At 50.0% G+C, this 21,145-nt stretch overlaps 11 protein-coding genes across 11 annotated transcripts; 7 read left to right on the forward strand and 4 right to left on the reverse strand.

The window, feature by feature from the left end:
- Window positions 1-203: 203 nt before the first annotated feature.
- Window positions 204-1,070, forward strand: Bathy03g02780 (predicted protein; the record flags this gene model as incomplete). The annotated part of the gene is made up of 1 exon (XM_007514219.1): window positions 204-1,070. The coding sequence occupies one exon, from the start codon at window positions 204-206 to the stop codon at window positions 1,068-1,070; it is 867 nt and encodes a 288-aa protein (XP_007514281.1).
- Window positions 1,071-1,163: 93 nt separating this feature from the next.
- On the reverse strand, window positions 1,164-2,939 carry Bathy03g02790 (DNA methyltransferase 1-associated protein 1; the record flags this gene model as incomplete). Its single annotated transcript, XM_007513857.1, has 1 exon — window positions 1,164-2,939. One exon carries the CDS (start codon window positions 2,937-2,939, stop codon window positions 1,164-1,166), a length of 1,776 nt encoding a protein of 591 aa, XP_007513919.1.
- Window positions 2,940-3,352: 413 nt separating this feature from the next.
- On the forward strand, window positions 3,353-4,330 carry Bathy03g02800 (predicted protein; the record flags this gene model as incomplete). Its single annotated transcript, XM_007514094.1, has 1 exon — window positions 3,353-4,330. One exon carries the CDS (start codon window positions 3,353-3,355, stop codon window positions 4,328-4,330), a length of 978 nt encoding a protein of 325 aa, XP_007514156.1.
- A 527-nt stretch (window positions 4,331-4,857) lies between these two features.
- On the forward strand, window positions 4,858-6,348 carry Bathy03g02810 (predicted protein; the record flags this gene model as incomplete). Its single annotated transcript, XM_007513849.1, has 2 exons — window positions 4,858-4,871; window positions 5,154-6,348. The coding sequence occupies 2 exons, from the start codon at window positions 4,858-4,860 to the stop codon at window positions 6,346-6,348; spliced, it is 1,209 nt and encodes a 402-aa protein (XP_007513911.1).
- A 330-nt stretch (window positions 6,349-6,678) lies between these two features.
- Window positions 6,679-7,416, reverse strand: Bathy03g02820 (predicted protein; the record flags this gene model as incomplete). The annotated part of the gene is made up of 1 exon (XM_007514253.1): window positions 6,679-7,416. The coding sequence occupies one exon, from the start codon at window positions 7,414-7,416 to the stop codon at window positions 6,679-6,681; it is 738 nt and encodes a 245-aa protein (XP_007514315.1).
- A 979-nt stretch (window positions 7,417-8,395) lies between these two features.
- On the forward strand, window positions 8,396-12,461 carry Bathy03g02830 (merozoite surface protein 3 (MSP3); the record flags this gene model as incomplete). Its single annotated transcript, XM_007514091.1, has 2 exons — window positions 8,396-8,518; window positions 8,652-12,461. The coding sequence occupies 2 exons, from the start codon at window positions 8,396-8,398 to the stop codon at window positions 12,459-12,461; spliced, it is 3,933 nt and encodes a 1,310-aa protein (XP_007514153.1).
- A 73-nt stretch (window positions 12,462-12,534) lies between these two features.
- Window positions 12,535-14,142, reverse strand: Bathy03g02840 (predicted protein; the record flags this gene model as incomplete). Its single annotated transcript, XM_007513892.1, has 1 exon — window positions 12,535-14,142. The coding sequence occupies one exon, from the start codon at window positions 14,140-14,142 to the stop codon at window positions 12,535-12,537; it is 1,608 nt and encodes a 535-aa protein (XP_007513954.1).
- Window positions 14,143-14,256: 114 nt separating this feature from the next.
- On the forward strand, window positions 14,257-16,023 carry Bathy03g02850 (homoserine O-acetyltransferase; the record flags this gene model as incomplete). Its single annotated transcript, XM_007514028.1, has 1 exon — window positions 14,257-16,023. The coding sequence occupies one exon, from the start codon at window positions 14,257-14,259 to the stop codon at window positions 16,021-16,023; it is 1,767 nt and encodes a 588-aa protein (XP_007514090.1).
- A 227-nt stretch (window positions 16,024-16,250) lies between these two features.
- Bathy03g02860 (conserved hypothetical protein) lies at window positions 16,251-18,686 on the forward strand (the record flags this gene model as incomplete). The annotated part of the gene is made up of 1 exon (XM_007514298.1): window positions 16,251-18,686. The coding sequence occupies one exon, from the start codon at window positions 16,251-16,253 to the stop codon at window positions 18,684-18,686; it is 2,436 nt and encodes an 811-aa protein (XP_007514360.1).
- A 78-nt stretch (window positions 18,687-18,764) lies between these two features.
- Bathy03g02870 (predicted protein) lies at window positions 18,765-19,400 on the reverse strand (the record flags this gene model as incomplete). Its single annotated transcript, XM_007514288.1, has 1 exon — window positions 18,765-19,400. The coding sequence occupies one exon, from the start codon at window positions 19,398-19,400 to the stop codon at window positions 18,765-18,767; it is 636 nt and encodes a 211-aa protein (XP_007514350.1).
- Window positions 19,401-19,749: 349 nt separating this feature from the next.
- On the forward strand, window positions 19,750-21,006 carry Bathy03g02880 (predicted protein; the record flags this gene model as incomplete). Its single annotated transcript, XM_007513903.1, has 1 exon — window positions 19,750-21,006. One exon carries the CDS (start codon window positions 19,750-19,752, stop codon window positions 21,004-21,006), a length of 1,257 nt encoding a protein of 418 aa, XP_007513965.1.
- Between the last annotated feature and the right edge of the window lie 139 nt (window positions 21,007-21,145).

Here is a 21,145-nt window from a genome sequence, read left to right on the forward strand (position 1 = left end):
ACTTATAACTGTGCGGGCGAATTGGATAAAAAAGATATTCTCTCTGATGGAATCTCCATTTGTTGTCGCGTGCGCTTCACGACTCGCGGAAGAAAGTAATACCGCACAAAATGTTTGCGACGAGGACAGTTCCATCGTCCTCTCTTTGTTGTCGCGCCTTGTCTTCTTCATCGCGAAATCGTCGTTTTCATCTTCGACGCGAGATGACGACGACGACGATGATGCGCGAGCAGCGACCACGCGTTGTCCGTACGACTCAAGCGTCGAACGATGAAGACGCGTCGTCGTCGTCATCGATAAAAACGACTTCAAATCCAGCGTTGAAAGCGGCGTGGTTCGCGTCGGAACAGTTCGGGAAAGCGATTGGTGGTGGTAAGAGTAACTCTTCCGCGACTGTTCTTGAGAAGCAGGAAGAGAACGTGATGACGACGAGAGCGGAGACGATCGATTCGTTGGCGAAAGATTACGAGAAAAATTACTTCATAGGAGGCGAAAGCGAGATGAAAGCGTACTCGAGTTCGTGCGTTTTCGCGGACCCGTTCGTCTCGTTTACCGGGTTAGATCGATTTAAACAAAACGTTGGGAACTTAGGGACGTCTTTACGAGACGTGGAGTGTAAGGTGTTGAAAACGGTGGATAACGGGGTTGGGGGTGTTATTTTCTATTGGAAGTTTTCGGCGGTGGTTGACGCTTTGCCATGGCGACCGAAGTTAGCCGCGAGCGGGAACACGACGCACGTTTTAGACGATGCAAATAAAGTGGTGAAACACATCGAAGCGTGGGACGTGGACCCGTGGGTGGTTCTGAAGAAACTGTTAGTGCCGGCGTCGAAGTTACCGGAGAATAAGTGGGAGCTCGGGATGCTGGCGGTATCGCAGCGAGATGGCTTTGGCGCGTTGCAAGCTATTTCAGAACCCGGGGTGAAACTGTTTGCGGCGTTATTCGTCTTAGAAAAGTTACCCGGGGTAAACTTAGGTGGGTTTGAGGCGTTTACGTCGTTGATGCTTGTGGCAACGGCGGTTACGGAATTTTGGGCGCTGCTCATTTCTTTCGGTGTCGTGAAGAAGTAATATATTTCTGCGTTTGTTTTGCTCGCGTTCATTTTTAGTTGCTATCTATACATTATGTTATTAAAAAGTGTTGTGTGTCTGTGCGAAAGGAAGTTATTTTTTTCGAAGCTTTTTGCGCGTACCGGCGCCAGTCGTTTCCGCTTTTCTCTTCTCCGCTTTCTTCGGTTTCGCTTTTTCTTTTTCCGCTTTTCCGCCTTTCTCTTCAGTATCTCTAAATCCAATATTTAAACCGCCCGTTTTCTGCCCGGGTGGTTTTCTATCCGCAATGGTTTGCTGCTTCATGCTCGCTCCCGCCGCTGGAAATCCATCCATGTTACTAAAACCTCCTCTATCTGCCGTCGTCGGCGTCTGCGGAACGTTCGCTCCGAGCGCCGGCCCCGAAGCCGTCGCCGGAGGTAACTGAATCGCAACCGCTTTACCCGCCTGCACTAACTTCTCGTGCGCAGAGGCTATCTGCTTTCTCAAAGTCAAATACACGCCGCACTGCTTTCTCAAACGCAACCAACCAGCCACGGCAGCTTTGGTTCCATTTCTTGGTTCCGGACATCCCAATTCCTCCACCGATTGGTCCAACCGTTTGGCGTACCTCGGTCCTAAACCTGAATTCGGCGCATCTCTCCCTGCAATTTCCGCCGCTACTTCCACCGCCCTCTGCGATCTCGGGTACACTCCCGGCTGCACGTCGTCTCGACTCGTTTGCGTCGTCGTGCACGGCACGCCGTGGTGCGGCATGTCGCTTTCGAAATCCTTTCTGATCTCCTCAATCTTCGCCCGCTTCTCGTGCGCGGCAAACCTATTCGGTGCGAACACCGCTTGCTGTCGTTGCAACAACGCGTGCGTCTCAGCTCGTCTATCGGACTCAATCTTCTTCACCTGCGCCAATATATCCGCCTCCTCCTTGTGCGCCACGTTCGTCCTCGCCAACAACGTCTCCAACGCTTCTTTCCTCATTAACTCGTGTTGCGGATCAAACGGCGTCTTACAAATCAAATTCGCCTCCGCTTCTTCCTTATTCGACGCCCGCGCTCTCACCAGCGCTCTGCACACTTCATAATATCGAGTCTTCATATCCTCGATGCTTCTCTCGCACGGACTCGCCGTGCTCGACCATCGATCTTTAGCTACTATGAACCGTAAATCAAACCTTCGTAACATCTCAAACAAATATTCCGTCTCTTCTTTCGACCAAGGTTTGAACGCCAGTCGGTCGTCATTCATTAAACTCTCCTTGTTTTCTTGATTCTCGTCGTTTTCGTTCGTATCATTCTCGGAAGGTTTCTCCGCTTTCGTTTCCTTCGAATCTAAATTCGCGATCCATCTCTCGTACTCTCGCTCCGTAAACTCCGGCACTTCCACTTTCTTGTTATACTTTGCAAACGCGTAATCGCCTCCGATATCCACGCCGTACCCGGTCGCTTCTAAACCAGTCCCTGGTAAAAGTTTCCCACCGGTACCCGCCGCACCATCTTTCCCCCCCGTCGCCGCCGCCGCGCCGATATTCTTCTTCACCCAGTGCTTCAACATCAACCCATCGGTCCGGGCAGAATTCCGAAACGGCTGCCACGACCACGAGACTTTCCTCGCGGAAACTTTCCTTTTCGTTTTCAAGCCGGCGTGCGTGGGGACTAGCGGTACCAACGCGTCCACCATTCCTCCTCCATTCGCTTTATCTTCTCCTCCTCCTTGCGCATGAAGACCTTGCATTCCGCCCTGAGAATGGCTCGATTGGTTTCCCCGAACGATTTGCCACACCTCTCGGCTCATGCCTTTCGGTTTGACCTCTTTCTTCGATTTCTTCGTTCCTAAACCACTCGCGTTAGCGTTTGGGTTCTCCCGCGGGATCCCGAGCATGTCTTTGAAGTCCGACATTATTATTCTGATGTGTGTGCGTGTGAGAAGAAGTGCGTGTTGATCTGCCGCAATTCGATTTGCCCTAGAGAGAGAATTGGACATTTTGAACTCAATTTGTCCTCATTTTTAAAAGGTAAACAGAGCTTTTCGAAGCGATTAAGAGCAATGGAAGGCGCGATGACGTACCTGGAGAAGTACGCGGACGGTGAGTGTTGGTGACTTTTATTACCTTTTTTGTATTTAGGAAGAGGAGTGTGCACCACGTTTGCATCCTCTCTCTCTCTCTCTCTCTTTGCGAATTGGACATCAGTTCTCTCGATCCATTTCTCTCTCACTCACACACACACCCTCTCTCTCTCTCTCTCTCTCTCTCTTTACCGAAAACAGTCAATCAAGACGTCCCCGCGGAATTCCAGCGCATACTGAACACCATGGCCGATTTGGACCACCGAGTCTCGAAAACTCGAGACGCCATTCAAGAAAAAGTAAACGAGTGCTTAGAGCTCCCTGGGTTACACTCGCGAGGCCTCTCGAAAGATAACGAGACGAAGATTTTAAAACTGAGGAAAGATATCGACGAGTCGCACGAGCACGTGGAAATGTTATCGAAAGAGAAGATACGATTAGCGACGTTAGCGCTGGAGATTTTAGAGAAGAACGTGATGGTACAACTCGACGAGGACTTGGAGCGATATCGGGAGGAGTTGAAAGCGAACCAGGAATTCGGCGAGGAGGAAAAGTTTAAGAGTAGCAATAAAGCGATGGATATGGATATCGGGACGCCTACGAGAGGACCGAGCAGACAAGGTTCGAGAATGGGTGGTGGTGGGAACAATTCGAACGAAAATTTACCGGGATTAGGAAACGAACAACCAGCAGGAGGACAGAAGAAAAATTTACAGATTGGCGATTTGGTCGCCGCGAACATCGGCGAGTTGAACATTGGCCCAGGTGCGCACGAGTGGATCGTAGGAACCGTGTTTCGATACATTCCCGCGACGGACGAATACGACATCGTCGATGCCGACGACGACACGAACAAAAATAACCCGAACAACAAGAACATCGCCAGAGGAAATAAAAAAGGAGGCACGAAAAACATGAAGAAAACTGGAGGCAAAGAATCGAAAGAAACCACCTACCGGTTATCCGCGAAAGCGTGCGTCATCGCGCTCCCGAAAACCGCAAATCCGTCGCACGGCGCTACAAATTTCGACGACGGCGCGTACGTCTTAGCAGTCTACCCTCAAACGACCACTTTTTATAAAGCCAAAGTCGTTCGCAGCGCGTCTCGCATACCGCCGAGCGGCGACTACGGCGAGTTTTTGTTAGAATTCGAGGACGACGGCGACGTGCCGAGAAGGGCGGTGCCGTTCAGGCACGTCGTCGAGTGCCCGAAGACCATGTAGCTGAACCGTTATGTTTTTATTAATATCGCGTACGTAGTATTGCTATTCCTTCCCCGCGAGTACTAGTTCGTATTAATAGAGTGAGCTGCGAACAACGTTTCCCGTTTCCCTCTCCTCCTCTAAACTAAAAAAGTACAAAAAAGAGGAGATCGTTTTTATCAGACACAACGACGCTTTCTTGCGCTCGCAGTCCCAACGCGAAATTTGAACCAAGCAAAATAGTCAAACGTGGCCAACTCAGCAGTTAATTCTTTTTCCTCTCGTTTCCCCTGCGTCAGAAAAAACGCGCGGGAAACTCTCTTTTGATTTTGAGAGCACAACACACAGACACACACGTTACGTAAAAAGTCTCAAAGCTCGCGCGAGAGATATTTCTTCGTCGTAAAGCGCGCGCAGAAGCGCGCGCAATTTGTCGCGCGTGCGGGAAAAAGCCGCGATTCGATTCGTCGCTTCCCGAGAACGAGCGATTGGTTTAAACCGTTTGAACTCGATTTGAAACGAACCGCCAAAACTTTAGAGAAAAGAAAATGGCGAATCAAAGGTACGCGCGATCGTTTTTCACGCGAGCACGTCCTCTATTCGAGTCGAGGAAAAGTCGTCGCGTTTGTTTCGACCGCTTTTAGGCGCGGATCTGCACTCTGCGCGCGCTTAGTCGTCAATCTTAAATCTTCAAACGGAGAGAAAAGAGTTCGTTAGGACGTCGACGACCGAGGCACCTTTTTTCTTCATTCCGACGGTTCGATTTTGACCTCGTTTTTGCTCAGAAAATTCTCTTAAAATACTCCTTTTTTGCACCAAAAGACTGACTTGTTTTTCTACACAGCAGAGACGATCATCTCGCGAATCCGATGGCGATGATGATGATGGCGGGACCGGACGCGAACAATGCTACTACCGCCGCCGCCGGGACGAATAATGATATCAACTTGGTGAGACCGACGGCGTCGAATACGACGACGTACGCGAACGCGGCACCGTACGGCGGTCAAATGCCGGGGCCGAATAACTACTTCGGGAACCCGTTTTTTATGTCGCAGATGTGGAATAACGCGGCCGCGATGATGAACATGAATGCGGCGGCGGCTGCGGCGGCGGCAACCGGGAACTTTCCGGCGATGATGGGAGCGATGCCGCAACAACTCCAAGGACAACCGCAGCCGATAACGGCGGCGGCGGCGACCGGCTCGGCAAAGAAGAATTCGACGACGAGGCTTCGAGACATGACGAAACAAGCGAAGAGTCGTTCGGATAACTCCGAAGCGACGAGTCATAAAGAGTCTCCGCTTTCCGACGACGAGGTTGAACATCCTCAGAAGGAGAGACGGCGGCACAAACAGGAAGAGGAAGAAGGAGAAGAACAAGACGCGAAAGATCATCAACCGCAACTGGCAAAACCAGTCGTGGACGATTCGTTACCAGAACCGTGTGCGAACAAGACGTGTGCATTTTGTAGGACGCAGAAAACGCCACTGTGGCGGAACGGTCCTTTTGGTCCGAAGACGTTGTGTAACGCGTGCGGCGTGAAGTTCAAACTCGGAAAGTTAGCCGGCGACGAGGATGGTCACGTGGTGAGTGTTATCGTACCGAGACAAAAGCGGCGGAAGAACGGGTCGGCTGGGACGGCGAGTCATGCCGCGGCCACGGCGGCGGCGCAAAACGCGGCAACTTCTTCGGAGGCGGTTGGCGCATCGAATACTGCGACTGCGATGACGAGCAGCAACAACGCCACCGCCTCCGCGACGGCTCGATTTGCGGCAGTCACGGCGGCAAACGCGGCGAGAGCTGGGTTTTCCAACGCACCGTTGAAAGTTCGTCACACCGTTCACACAAAAAAAAGCGCCGAGCCAAAAGTGAGAGGTATCGTCGGCGGATGGCGTCCGGAAATGGGTGGTCCGATGCGAGTGTCCTCTCCTTTCGTCGTGGCGGATTACGACGGCGCCGTTTTACTAATGGTCTTAGCCGGCGAAAACGACAAAACAGCTACTACTACTACTACTACTACCGTGAGTAATACGTAGTGATTCCGTTTGTCTGTGTTATTTGTGTACAATAAAAGTTAAATCAGAAGAAGAAAAGTTTTGGGAAGAGTGTACGTTTTATATTTTGTTTATTAAAAAAAAGTCGTCTTCGAAGATGCGTGTAAAAGAAGAAGAAGCCACGAAGAAGTGTGTGTATATAATATGTATATGAGCTTTCAAAAGCAGCATCAGACGAGAGACGCGATTGTGTTTTTAAATATATCAACCTTTTAATATTAGTGTTTGTTTGTAAAAAAGAGTGAAGTAACCGCGAGAAGTTGCGGTGCTTTCGTAAGATTTATATTATTATCATTCATCCTTCGTGTTGTCTCAATGCAAACCCATAAAGTGATCCATGGCGACGCTCAGCGCCGCCATGGTTCCGCACCCAATACACGCCGCCTTCGGTCCAGCCCTAGCGGCCATGGTCCCTCCGGTAAAACACCCCGCGTACGCGCTGTTGTAAATATCGTGCCTCGCTCTCGTCTGTTCGACGACGCACTCGCTCCCGGCGTACAGCGCGCCAAACGCCGCGAAGCCTTTCGCGTACGACCACGACTTCGACGCCGTGCTCCTCGCCGTTTGTTTCAAAGTCTCCGCGATTGACACTTTCTTCTGCGTCATCGTGTGATCCGGCGCTTCAAACGCCCCGAAAAATATCCCCATCGCGATTCCTAAAACCCCCCCCATAACTCCCGACAACGCCGTCTTCACCACGCAATTGTTCATCACGTCCCCTTGCATTTGCTCTTCCGCGGTTGGAATCTGTATCGGTGTGTACGTTTTCGCCGCTTTTTCTTTCTTTTTCTTCTTTTTCGTCTCTTCCTCGATGTCCTCTTTCGGTTTTTTCAGCAGATAATCCGCCGCATCTTTCAGCCTTTCGATGTTGTTATTGTTGTTGTTGTTCTCCTCCCCGTCGTCCTTTCTTGTTTCGATGGATACATTGGACGATGATGTGCTCGCCTTATTCGCTTCTTCTTCCATTCGCGCCGTTTTATAAAACGCGCTCGAAAATTCCCTCAAAAAGTAAAACTTCTTCTCGTTTTCCTCTTCGTCTGTTCCTCCCATCGTGGTCTCTCTCTCTCTCTGTCTTACTTACGCGCAAAGCGTAAAGTGTGCGTGTCTGCTATAAAGAAGGACTGCTAAATACGAGAACGAGGGGAAGAAAAATCGAAGAAGAAAAAAATTTTGTCAAAATCTTATTAAAAAAAAAAGAGGTCGTCCAAAACGCGTTCTCGCACGAGAATGAAAGTTGAGAATTTGAGACCCTAAACAGAAAACCAACTTTGCACGAGAGCTTGACACGTCACCCCTTTCCCGTCCCCTCCACGCGCGCGCGTTGACTGGGGACCGCGCGCGCGCGAGAGGTGCTGAAAACCGCGCGGATGCACCCATACACCTCATAAAACGTTTGCAGGAACTCGGAGCTGGAAAACACGCGCTTTTTACGTATTCTCTCTCTCCGTTTATTTTCTTCGTCGCAAAAAAAGAAAAAACTGGAAAATTGGGGGAAAAGAAAGAGAAAAAGAAAGAGAAAGAGAAAGAGAAAGAGAAAGAGAAAGAGGTTTACCCCGCGAGCAACTCACGACATCGAACGCGAGAAAAGATAAATACGAAAGGAGAAATATGAACGAAAACGATTTGAGTGATTTGGTTTTCAAAAACAAAAAAGAGTGGGGGTTCCAAAACAAAGCCCACACGTGCAAAAAGTGCACAAAAGCAACCCCCGCTTCCAAAAAAATTCTAGTTTTGCAAAAAAGGAGTTGCGCCAAATTTTTTTCTCATCCATCGGGGGGCAGCTCTTTCAAAATACAAATCAAAAACAACCACTTAAATTAAGTGATGCACCGATCGCGCTCCGAATGTTGCAGACAGAACAACACCGATTGATTTAATAACGGGAGGAACTCCAAGACGATAGCTTTATAGTGGACTGGAATTGATCGCTGTTATTAGGCGTCGAAAAAAGGAAAATCACTTTAAAAATCAGAGAGAGAGAGAGGTTGTTTTTTAGGGGTGGGTGTTACGAGCGATTGGACTCGGAAAGATGACTTTGAAAGAGGAGGAAGAGGGAGAGACTTTCGAAAACGATGTCATCACGTCTTCTTCTCCTCCTTTTCCTCCCGAAAGAAGAACATCTTTTTCTTCAGAAGCAGAGGTAAGCGCGTTTGTGCGTGTGTTTGCGTTTTGTTTTGATTTCTCGGGAAACGGTCTTTTTTCCAATCGGTTTCTCTCTCTCTCTTTTTGTTTGTGCGTGTTTATTATATATATTTATACTCATTGTCCGTTCTTGTCTGTGACAGAGGAGTCCGCGAGGATTTGGTACGAAACGAGATACCGCCGCCGAAGAGGAGGAAGAGGAGAGAGACGACGGAGATGTCGCGAACGACGACGTCGACAACACGACGAGTGCGAGTAAAAACTACAAAGAAAAGTACGCGAAAGCGAAGAAACGGAATCAAAAGTTAGAGAAAGAAGTCGAGCGATTACTGGAACGAGAAGAAACCGCCAAGCGGAGGTTCGACGAGCACGTCTCGAAGACGTCCTCGGTGTATACGCAGAGAATAGAAGGTTTAGAGCATAATTTACAGAGAGCGGTGTCGTCGTTTACGGAAACGAAGAAGCGGTTGGAAGAAGAGCAGAGATTTAAGGAAGAGGCGGAGAGGAAGAAGAAAGAGTTTGAATCGCAGAGAGACGAGTTGAGGGATACGCTGAGAAGGGAGAGAGAGAACTTTGAGAAGGATGGGAAGTTGCTCCGTTTCGCGTGCGAAGACGCGACGAAAGAGTTGGAGATTGTGAAGCAAAGTTATCGCGAGGAGAAGCAACACGACGAACAGGTGATTCAGGGTTTACGGGACGCGTTGGATGCAGTGGTCGCAGAAAACGAAGAGAAGAAGAAGGTTGGGGAGTCGACTTTTTCGCCACCGGCGACGCCGAAATCGAAACCGCCGGCGACGCCGCCGAAATCGCCTTCAGTCATTTCGCAATCGTTTCAGATGGAAAAAGACCAGTTGGAATTGGAAGTGGCGACACAGAAAGAGTTGGCAAATCAAGCGAAAGAGAAAGCTGAAAGGGCGATTAAGACCGCGCGAGTGGCGATGGAAGCCGCGGCAACTCGAGCAAAGACAGACGGCGTTAAGATTGAAAAGTTGGAGAAGCAACTGGCGGAGGCGAGAAGAGCGAGCAACGATGAAACATCAACGACAACAATGTCTGCGAAAGAAGACGATGAAAACGAAAACGACAACGACGACGACACTCCTCCTACTACTACTAATGATAACGAAGCTCTCGTCGAAGAATTGAAAATGCGAATAGAAAAATTAGAGTCACACTGCGCGGACGCATCTGCTGCAGCGACGAACGCGGCGGATGCTTTAGATGCAGCCAACGAAGAATTGGCGATTGAGCGCGAAAAGTGTTCGTCGCTCGAACGCGAAATGTTAACGCTCTCGAACGATTTCGCCATACTTACGGAGGCTTTTGAAAAATCGCAATCGGAGTTGACGATGCGCGACGAGAATTTAGCGGCGTTAGCGAAAGAGTTGGAATTATCCTTAGCGCTGAATTCAAACGAAGACGCGGGCGGCTCGGAGAAGGATAACGCGCTCTCGACTATAGACAAGAAGAAGTACAAGAAAAACGAGAAAAGAGGACCTCTGTCGGATGATGAATCCTACGATAGCGACGAGGACGAAAACGATCTTTCTATGACTACCGGGAACGAAACCATGTCCAGTCTTCGCGCGGAGCTTAGTTCTTTGCGCCAAATTCACGACGCGACCGAACGTCGCGCGAACAACTACGCCGAGCGTTCTAAATCCGCAGAGCTCGCTAGAGATTCGGCGCTCGATGAACTCGATTCGTTGAAGCGCGAAAAAGTGAGACTTGAGGAACGTTTAGAATCCGTCGAACAAGCGCAAACGACGCCGAAAACGCCCAAGGTGAAACCAGCGCTCTTGAAAGAGCTCGAGCAAACAAAGTCGAGTTTACAGAAAGAAATCGAAACTCTCGAGGGCAACGCGGAAGCGCTGAGTAAAGAACTCGCTGACATTGAGAAAGCTAAATCGAGAGAAATTGAACATTTGCAGAAAGAACTCGAGCAAGCAAAATCAAACGCGAAGAAGGAACTGAACGAGACAAAGAAAGAGACGGAAACACGCTTGTTGGCGCAGATGGAAGCGCTTCGCGACGAGCTCGTGGCGTCCAATCAACACCGAGAGGAGATTAACGAGCAAAGAGAACGAGCTGAATTGGACGCGAAAGAAGCGGTGACGCGATATGCCTCGCTCGAGAACGATAAGAACGGAGTTATTGCAAAACTCAACGAAAAAGTTGAAGCGCTCGACAAAGAGTTGAAAGCAAAATCGGAGGCGTGTAAGCACGTCGAACGACAACTTGAGATGGCGACGCAGGCGCAGAAAACACAATCGAAAACAGCCGCGAAAGAAGTCGAAAGAGCGTACGCGAAAAAAATCAAGGACCTCGAAAACGAAATCGCCTCGACGACGAAACTTCGGGACGACGCGGAAAGAGCAAAGAGCGATTTAGGTGCGGAGATTGACCGCATAAAGCTGGAGTTCACGGCTTATAAAGCGTCCGTTTCGGATAAAGAGCGCGACGAAAACCTCAAGCCGACGACGGCAAACTTCTACGAGAAAATGCAAGCTATTCGTGCAGCTGAGGAACTTCGAGCTGAACGCAACGATCTCGCGCAAGACCTCGAAGACGCTCGAGCCGATTTCATGCGATCAATTAGAGAACAAACGACTCGCGCGGAAGAAGCCGAAGCCGCTTTGGAAGACTCCAAGTTATCGGCGAAGATTGCAGCGGACGCGGCGAGAATTGAGTCGATGGAAGCAACGAGCTTGGCGAGAAAGCACGCGGATGAAGTCGCACAAGCGAGAATAGCGCTCGCTGATGCTCGAAAACACGCCGCGGGAGCCGAGAAACGCGCAGATGTTGCCATCGCGCGCGTCGAACGACGATGTAAAGAAATTGAAGCGCGGACGGACAGAGATGTGGACAGACTGACGATGGCGGTCGAAACCGCCGAGAAAGCGCAAAAGAGCTCGGAAGAGAAAGCGGCGCACGTCGACGCCGAATTAGCGAACGCGAAAAGTCTCGTCCAAAGGTTAGCCGACGGTTTACGCGACGTGCGTCTCAAGAAAGAACAAGTGGAGAAGGACCAGCAACACGTCCAGCGAGAGCTCGAGGACGCACTTTCCAAACTTAAAGCTTCGAAACAGTTCGAGGTAGACGCGATTAAATTTTCTGGACGAATCAAAGAACTCGAAGCCGAAGTGAAAGAGTTGATCATTAAAGCCAAACGCGCTGAGGCGGCGATGGCCGAGGCAGAAAAACACGCCGAACACGCCGAAGAGGCGTTCGATAAGATTCGTCAGCTCGAACAAGAAGTTTCCGATTTGGACGCGAGACGTTCTCAAGCCGAGGCGGCGTTGAAGACAACTTCTGGGAATGCACCCGAAGCGTTTCGCGCGTTGGAAACTGAAAATTCGCGTCTTGAAAAGCGAGTTAAACAGACGTGGCAAGCCTTGCAAGGTGCGCATGCGGTGGCGGAGCAAACGAAGCACGCGGCGAGAGACGCGGTTCGCACGGCAAGACAAGCGGCCGCGAGGGCGGAAAAGGAAGCAGCTTTCTATCGCGACCGCTCCGAAAAAGCCGAAGCGGCCAAAGTCGAAGCCATGCAACGCGCAGACAACATGATCAACGACGCCCAGCAGCAAGCGGACGAATACGCGAACGAAAAGTTGGAAAAGGAGAAGCGAAAGTTACAAATCTTGGAGGAGAAGTTGCGTGAGGCGCAAATGTTTTCAAAGAAGATTGTTTTACCGAAAGTGAAAAGTCCTCCGAGGGGCTCAAAGCTTCGAGATTTACAAAGTAAACAAGAAGATTCGTTCATTCCTTCTATGCCAAGAATCAACGTGGGTAAGAAAGAAGGTCCGCCGAAAAAAGTTGCGGCGAACGACTCGAAGAAGACCACCGCGCAGTTGGACGACGAAATGGCCTCGGCGGATTTAGTCTTGCAAGAATACCTCACGCGATCGCGCGAAAATAGCGTTCGCTCGTCATCGCCGCGTTCTATAGGATAAGAAAATGCTATTCTAGCTATTGTATTATTATATTAAACTATGTAGCGTGCTATTTTACGTCTAATTTTCCCTTCTATAACTCCGCCGCGTTGGCATCGAACGCCACGCCACCTCCCAATGAGGATGTTTTTTTCCTTCTTTCGAAATTGAAATTCAAGTCCTTCGATCTGAATACGCGCAAGTATAACACGTACACGAGCGGTAAGAATTGTATTGTCGCGACAATCAAGCGCAAGTAAAACATTTTCGGTGATTGTTTTCCTCTTTTTACCGATTCTTCGTCTTCGTTCTCGTCCAGAGAATAACTATCGCTGTTATTATCGTTGATGCCATTATTTCCGTTTTTAGGCAATAAAGACGCCACGTCCATGACCTCTTTCGCGATCATTTCGCCCAGACTCTCTACTCGTAACTTACGTCTCGCCATTTCTTCCCCGCCTTTCTTCGAGTTCACGACGATTTCCTCAAACGATACCTTCTCCCCTCGCTGCTTGAAAAACCTTTGACATCCTCTCCATTTGGACAATGCCGTCATGACGTCTTTATCTTCCGCATATTTTTGCACGCTCATGAAATTTTCCATTACGTCTTCCACCGCCGCTCTTATTCGTGGTTCGCGCATGCTCGATTGAAATGCTTCGTCTTCGTTCGCTTGGACGATAAAACTGAGGCGTTCTCTTTCCTTTGCGAGCGATTGTAAGCGAGCTTTCTTTTCTTCAACGCTCCCTTCTACCGCCGTCGCCTCTTTTGCAGTTCTCTGCTTTGAATACTTCTTCTCTTTCGCGCCTCGTTTCAACAACTCATTCTCGCACTCCTTAAACTTCCCCGCCCTCGCTAATTCCAGCGGACCAAAACTCTCTCCGTCTTCGCCTTCCTCTGAAGCTCCGTGAATATCTACCTTCCATTCGTCGCATAAGAATCTCACCGCGTGCGCGTTCCCTAACCCAACCGCCAACATCAACAAACTTTTCTTCTTCTTCTTCTCCATTTTCTCATTCACGTCGATCGTAAAATACTCCACGTCCACGTCCTTCACTCTTCCTTCAAACTGTTGCTTCGCGATTTCTCGTCTCAATCTCTCCGCGACTTTCGGAAAGGTTCCCCAATCCGTCCTCGCGCACGCGCACTCCACCATCGGAGGTAACCGAAACCGACCTCTTGGAGTTGACACGTCCGCAACGGATACCTCCCCATCCTCACTCAAAAACAAGAGCTCCTCCAAACACTCTAAACTCCCAATTTTCGCGCACATCGACATTGGCGTCTCCTCCGCGCTATCCGCGTGGTTCACGTTCGCTCCACATTTACCAACTAAAACTCTGACCACATCCACCCGATCCATCGCGATTGCGTGGAACAAAGCCGTCCTCCCGTCACGCTCGTCCTCTCCATCCACCTCGCATGCAAATCTGAGGATTAAATCGAGGCAAATTTCCGAGTGGTTGTTCCTCGCCGCGCAGTGTAAAGGCAATAACGAATGCATCTTTCCCGTGCCGAATTCGTCTTCTTCCCCTGCTGATGATGCGAAAGGAAGTCCCACTTCCGCGCCGTCTGTGATGGCCTCTTCGAGTAAAAGCCGATCGCCGAACAGGCACGCGTTCTGGAGTTTCTCGTTCGCGCTTTTGAGTTTCTTTAGTACCATCTCTCCCCGTTTTCGTTCGTCATCATCGGTTTCCGTCATATTCGTGTGTTTTGTGTCGTTTTTCCCCAGAAATCGTCTTTGTGAAATTCGATCAAATTGAAACACACATAACACGCGCAAAGACGAACGCTTTAAAAGAGAGATCGACCTGCCATGAGTGGTGGTAACGGTGGTAACAATGAACCAGTGCCGGACGACCACATGAAATCGACCGCAATCGGCCCGCCTTTAAACGCGAACGTGATGACCATCCCTTTATTCCAATTGGAAAACGGCGTGGCATTGAAAGAAGTGAAAGTGTGTTATTCCACGTACGGGAGATTAAACGAGGACGGAGATAACTGCGTATTAGTCGGACACTCTTTGACGAGCAACTCAAACGTGGACGAGTGGTGGTCGGAATTTATAGGAGGCGGTGAGGGTGAAGGAAAAGAGGCGAAATGTTCGTTGCATTTGGAGAAGGATTTTATAGTGTGTTGCAACTACATCGGGTCGCCGTACGGAACGGCGTCGCCGGTTTCGGAAAATCCGGAAACGCCGGGGAAGATTTACGGGAGTCGATTTCCCGCGCCGGTGACGATACGAGATAACGTGAATTTGCAGAAGATGGTTTTAGATCGACTGAAGGTGACGAGATTGTCCATGTGTATAGGAGGATCGATGGGCGCGATGTTAGCGCTGGAATTCGCGGCGAGTTTCCCGGAGTACGTCGAGAAGTTAGTGTTGATTGCTGGATGTGGAAAGCACACGGATTGGGCGATTGGGATCGGTGAGGCGCAAAGACACGCGATTGTGAGCGATGCGAACTTTGAAGGAGGGGATTACGATGTAGAAACGGGCGGACCCAAGGACGGGTTGGCGACGAGTCGGATGATGGCGATGTTGAGTTATCGAGCGCCAGTGAGCATGGACGAGAAGTTCTCGAGGATGAACGTGGAAGGCAAGGAGCATCCGGTGAGAGGAAGTGCTGGAGGAGAAAATGAAAAAGAGAACGACGACGATGACGATCACGACAAAGCGCCGTCGCGAGAACGAGAACAAACGCAACAGAAAAGAAAATCCTTCGACAACAACCACGTCCCGTATTGGCAAGTCGAGAGTTACCTCCAATACCAAGGCCAAAAATTCATCCAACGATTCGATGCCAACTGCTACTTGCAGTTGACGTACACTTTAGACTCCCACGACGTCTCTCGAGGGCGAGAAAACGGCGATTACGAGCGAGTCCTCTCGAAACTCACCCACGATACTCTCGTCGTGGGCATCCTCTCTGACGTCTTGTACCCGTTTGCATTACAGCGAGAACTCGCCGATTGCATGCCAAACGCGCAGTTGTATACCATAGATTCTCCTCACGGACACGACTCGTTTTTGATTGAAATCAACTCATTAAACGAGGTCATTCGCAGATGGCGGAACGGCGAAAACGTGGAAGTTCGAGATCCGTGTGAATCGGTCGCGTTATTAGAGGAACAACGAAATAGAGAGCGTCGCCAGTCCTCCTCAGCAGATCACGCACCCTCCTCGACGGATGTAGAAGATAGCGAAACGCTCAAACGCACCGTCCGCGCTTTACGAGAAGAACTCGCAAGAGTCCACGGAAATCTCAGGGCGCAGACCGCTCGAGCGGATCTTTATTTACGCAAGTTGCAAGCGCTCACCGACGACGAGGGCGAGAATAACGGAAAGAATAGCGAAACGAGCCGACAACGAAACAAAAAACGAGCGGCGAATACTTTCGCGTCTCCCCACGGAGTGATCGTTCTCAGCGACCCGGGATACTTGAACGAAGGATTTTCGCCGATAGCTAAAGCTTCTTCGCTCGGCGCGCGCGGTCCAGTATTCGGTAAAATTAAGGCGAACGATACTAACGGCGATGATTCGAACAACAACAACGGCACATCGCACGCTGGCGTTTAATAATTCATCAACAGTTTCGAGAGAAAGAATATTGTATCATGATTCGCGCGTAGTAAACGCAAACGCCTCAAACTCCTTTTGAACTCTTAAAGTTACTCTTTCTTGTCTGCTCTTTTTCTCTTCTTAATTTTTGAAATTTCAACACATTCTTTTCGTCGAAAGTCTCGTCGTACGTGTGCGCGCACACGCACTTTTAAAAGAAAGACAGACAGTGAGAGAGAAGCATCATGTCTCCGCCTTTTCCTTTACCCGGTGTTCGAGCGGAGGATCGATCGTCTCAGCGACAGGAGGAACACAAAGGAGAGCAATTACATCCCGGGAAAAAGAGAAATTTGGACGCACTTTTGATGATGCAGAAGAGGAAGAAGAAGAGGCTCGTTGAACGCGTCGGAGAAGAAGAGTGCTTGAGTTTTAACGACGACGAGGAGGTTTTGAACGACGGGGTTGTCGTCGAACGAAGCGACGATAACGCAAAGTTCGAGAAGGAAGAGGAGAGAAGACGAAGAAGAGAAAGAAGCGAGAAAAAATCGCTCGTTTTGAAACGTTGGGCGAAACTCGCGGAAGATTTGGTTTTGTTGCGACGACGACGAAGCGGAAGGAGAAGCGAAGATAACGAAGAAGAAAAGGACGAAGAGAAGATGAATGGTACAGGCGAGGCAAGGTTTGAGCGGCTGATGCGGGTGGCGTACGCGTACCGATGTTCGGTGAAGCAGAAAAATGAGAGACGCCGTCGACGCGGTTGCGGCGGGTACGGTGTGAGCGAACGCGGACTCCTCGCGCAAAGACGGGCGATGCATAACACGGTTTTGCACGGGATTGCAGAGCGATCGATACATCTCGCAGATAGCGCCGGAGCGGAGGACGACACGGAGGAAGAAAATGGTCGGATGTTTAACGCGGCGCTGGCGAGACAGTTCCAAGAGTTTATGCAGGTGCGAGGCGTCGTACCGACGATTGAGTTACCGGAAGGTGACGAAGCGGTGCAAGAAAAGATTACGTTAGCCAAAGAGTATGCAAGACGGGAAGGCGCGACGATGCGTGCGACGAGTCGAATGTGGTTGCCGAGAGATCAGACTGCGCAGTGGACGGGGAGCGTAGAGAATGTATTTTCGTGCGTAGAATTTGATAGATTTAGCGGAGGGAGGTTTTTGGCGTGCGGAGGGGGAGGTGGGACCGTTTCGGTTCATCGAACCTCAGATATGAACCAGAAAACGTCAGATGGAGACGGGAGTTCGTTGCTGTCGAGCATATACGCGCCGGTGTATAAGAAGTTTGTGGCAGATCCCGTGGATGGCATTTCATGGGTGAAAGAAGGGGTGTTAGCGACAGTATCGAAGAGGAGCGATAGGATTACATTTCACGACGTTGAAAGAGGATTGATGGGTACAAGTGCTCCTACTGCACCAACTGGATCTTCTGCTGCGGCGTTAGCCGTAACATCAACGGCGACAACAACAACAACAACAGTAAGTAGTCGAGCGATGCCAACATTAACGCAGTCTCCTTCTCCTCGATTCCTCGCGTATTCGCAAGGTTTAGTCGTCAGTCCTGTGTACAACGTTACACATCCGTCCGACATAAGAGATACGCTTGGTATCACCTCTATTGCTTCGTGCGACGATGGGAACCGTCTTTTTGCCGCCACTGGTGTTGGGAGCGTCTTCACGTTTGATCTTAGGCAGCGCGTCGATCACACGAGACCGGTTGCCATTTTCAGCGCTCCTACTACGGGTAATCTGAATTGCGTGAATGTCACGAAAGACGGTCAACTCGTCTGCGCGGCATCTTCTTCGGGCAGGGTTGTTTTATGGGACGCTAGGAAAGCAGTCTCTACGCATGCGACGGACCATCGCGGATTTACCGGGATAAAACCGGACAAAGAGATGTGTTCGTGGAGCGTGTCCAACATGTTTTCAAAAATCCACGGCAGATCCTTCGCGAGTAAATCGGAAGTGTATTGGGTAGACTTCGATCCGAAAGATTATTCGCGCGTAGCCTTTCACTGTTCCAATGGACGCACCGGCGTAATCGATATGAAACAAAACAATCACGCGACGTCGTCTCTCGGGGTTATCACGCACGCGCACTGTCCACCCAACCCGTGGACGTCAACGGCTCCAACGCGCATCACGCGAGACGAAGCCGAGCGTTTCATTGGCGCCGAAGGTGCGTGGGCATATCTTAACGGCGACAGTGCGGGAATGGCGACGCAAACCGAAACCGAAGGTGCCATCAGCTCGCAAATCGCCAAATGGAATGGCCGAGACAAACGCACGTGTTCGTGGTCCACGGACGGGCAAAAGTTAATCGTTCCGAACGTGAACGATTCAGGTATACTCATCCTAGACGTCATGGCGAATAACCCGAAGTCGTATCAATGGATTGATGATGGAACGGTGACGCGGGAGTCGACGACGGTGAAACTGTGGAATGAGAACGATGATGACGCTCACATCGACGAAGAAGAAGGAGCGAACGAGGAGCGGGAGGACGAAGAGGACGAGTACTACCCCGGCTACGGTCACAAACCAATCGCCCCATCTTTGTCTGATCAAGAAACCATATTATCTGCCGTCGCCGTGCATCCAACGTGTGACTTTGAGTACTGCGCCGGCGGTCCGAATACGCTGAGCTACTTTCGTTTTGCCACGCGTAGTTTTTGATAGATTGCTTTGATATTGAAGAATAATATATAGATAGATATGTATACTAGGTTGAAAGAGCTTTCTCCCTCTCTCTCACTAACAGCAACTACTCTTACTTCCACCCTTCGCGGTCTCTCTCAGCCTGACTGTCCCGCCACCCCCGCTGTTGTTACTATTGTTGTTATTCGTCTTGCTCTCCCCGACGCATCTTCTCGCCATCGAGCTAAACGCCTCCTCCACTCTCAACCCACTCTTCGCGCTCGTCTCAAAAAATGGCACCCCGAACTCTTTCGCCAACGCCACCCCTCTCTCTTTCGTCACTTTCCTCTTCGAATCTTCGCAATCGCACTTGTTCCCGATCAAACACACTTTCGCCGCTTCGCTCGCGTGCGCTTCAATATTCCTCATCCAGTTCCTCACGTTCTCAAAACTCGTCTCATCCGTCACGTCGTACACTAACAAAACCCCGTGCGCGCCTCGATAATACGCCGCCGTGATCGTTCGAAACCGCTCTTGCCCCGCGGTGTCCCATATTTGCATCTTCACTTTCTTCTGGTCTAAGTCTATCGTTTTGATTTTAAAGTCGATGCCAATCGTGGTTATGAAGGATGTCGTGAATTTATCGTCGGAATAGCGAAGGAGGAGGCAGGATTTCCCGACCCCGGAGTCGCCGATGAGTAGGAGTTTTACCAAAACGTCGAACGGTTTGTTGCTGCTCTTCGCGGATGCCATTCTTAAGGTGGTTTGGACTGCTTTTTGACGGTGGTTTGACTCGTGTTGCGTTGGTTCGTTTCTGAGGATTTGTTTGACTTTTGAGCGAATTTTCCCAAGCGACCACACTTAAATTCCCCTCAGCGAGAGCTCTTGTTTTACGCACAGCGCGGCATTTAAAAGAGAATCGAGGGCGGTTGGTCGCCTTGGATCTCTCTCTCTCTTTTATCTCTTTTCCTCTCTTTACGCGTTAAATCTGTCCTCCGCTCGTCCGAATCGTCGTTTCGGAGCGCAAAGTGTTGGAGACTAATCAATTAACTCTCGCCTTTGTTGTGTTGTTGGAAAAGAGTAAACGCGTTGTTATTATATCATGTTGCACGCGCAACTCATCGGCTACGGCTGGGCATTCTCCGCCGCCATCGGGAACGGCATTCAAGATAACCTCCGGAAATACGCCACGAAATCGATCAAAAACCCACTGCACGTGGTCGCCATGATGGAAATGTTAAACTGCGTGACGTTGTTCCTGTTTGTGTTTTGTACCGGACAAGGCGAGTTAATATTCGGGAAGCGAAAGCCACTGTTTCGACAGAAAAACGAATCATCGAGGAGTTACAGCTATGAAAACGACGACGACCAAATCGCGCGCACGCATTTAATCGTGCTCGCGTCGATATCTGCGCTGATTAAATGCGTCGGGTCGGTTGCGTTTCAGAGAGCGTTACAGTTGACGCCGATAAGTTTGTGCGCGCCGTACATGGCGTTTACGCCTTTGTGGTTGCTCGGTCTGTCGTTCTTTATCGTGCACGAAATTCCGAGCGCGAGAGGAGTGTTTGGGGTGGTTGTCATGACGGGAGGCGCGTACGGGTTGAACAGTGCCGCTGCCGGGAGTGGAGGAGGGGCGGCGGCGGGGGCGACGACGACGGCGTCGGGGGCGTCGACGTTAGCGGAGTTAGAGGTAGGAATAGACGAGAGGAAATATCATCGCGAGGGAGGTGCGAAGAGTCGGAGTAGCGGTTTTAGCGGGAATAGGAGCGGTAGCGACGGTAGTATGCTGATGGTTGAGAATAGTACTAATAGCGGGGCGGGCAACGATGCTGGTAATATCGTAAAAAAAGATGGCGTGGTGAGAACAATTCGCCGAGCCGTTCGGGAGTCGTTGGGAAAACAGGCGTCGGCGTTGAGAAAACAACCGGGAAGTTTAATCGCATTTGGCGTCGCTGGTTTGTGGGGGTTAACGAGCGATATCGATAAGCTCGGGAAGAACGCATCAGCTCATGCTGGTGGATTTATCGTGTACGTGACGCTGCAGAGGATTTTTATGGCCGCGCCGTTGGGAATGATTACGGCGGCGTTAAATCCGGAGGCGTTTGGGTACTTGAAAAATCCAAAAACGCTTTCGATTATATTCGGCATGGGTTTATGCGAGTTGTATACCGTGGTTGCGTACTTGCATAGTTTAGAGCATTTGTTTACGAGTTACGCGGTAGCAGCAAAGAGGAGCGGGATCTTATTGTCCGTGCTAGGTGGAGCCATTATGTTTAAAGAACCGATTGGGGATCGATTGCCGTATGTTTTCGTGATTATCATAGGCATGATGTGCATCATTCTCGCCGACGAATATTAGAGAGAAAAGAATAGAGAAAATATTATTTTTTCAACGCAGTAATAGCAATAACAACTCAACGCAGTAATAGTAATAACAACATAATGATGATGATGATTAGGCTAGCTATTCTCTCTCTCTCTCTCTCCTCTCTGTCTAT

This window comes from Bathycoccus prasinos, assembly GCF_002220235.1.
Source record: "Bathycoccus prasinos genomic : Chromosome_3".
In the NCBI taxonomy this organism is placed as follows: domain Eukaryota; kingdom Viridiplantae; phylum Chlorophyta; class Mamiellophyceae; order Mamiellales; family Bathycoccaceae; genus Bathycoccus; species Bathycoccus prasinos.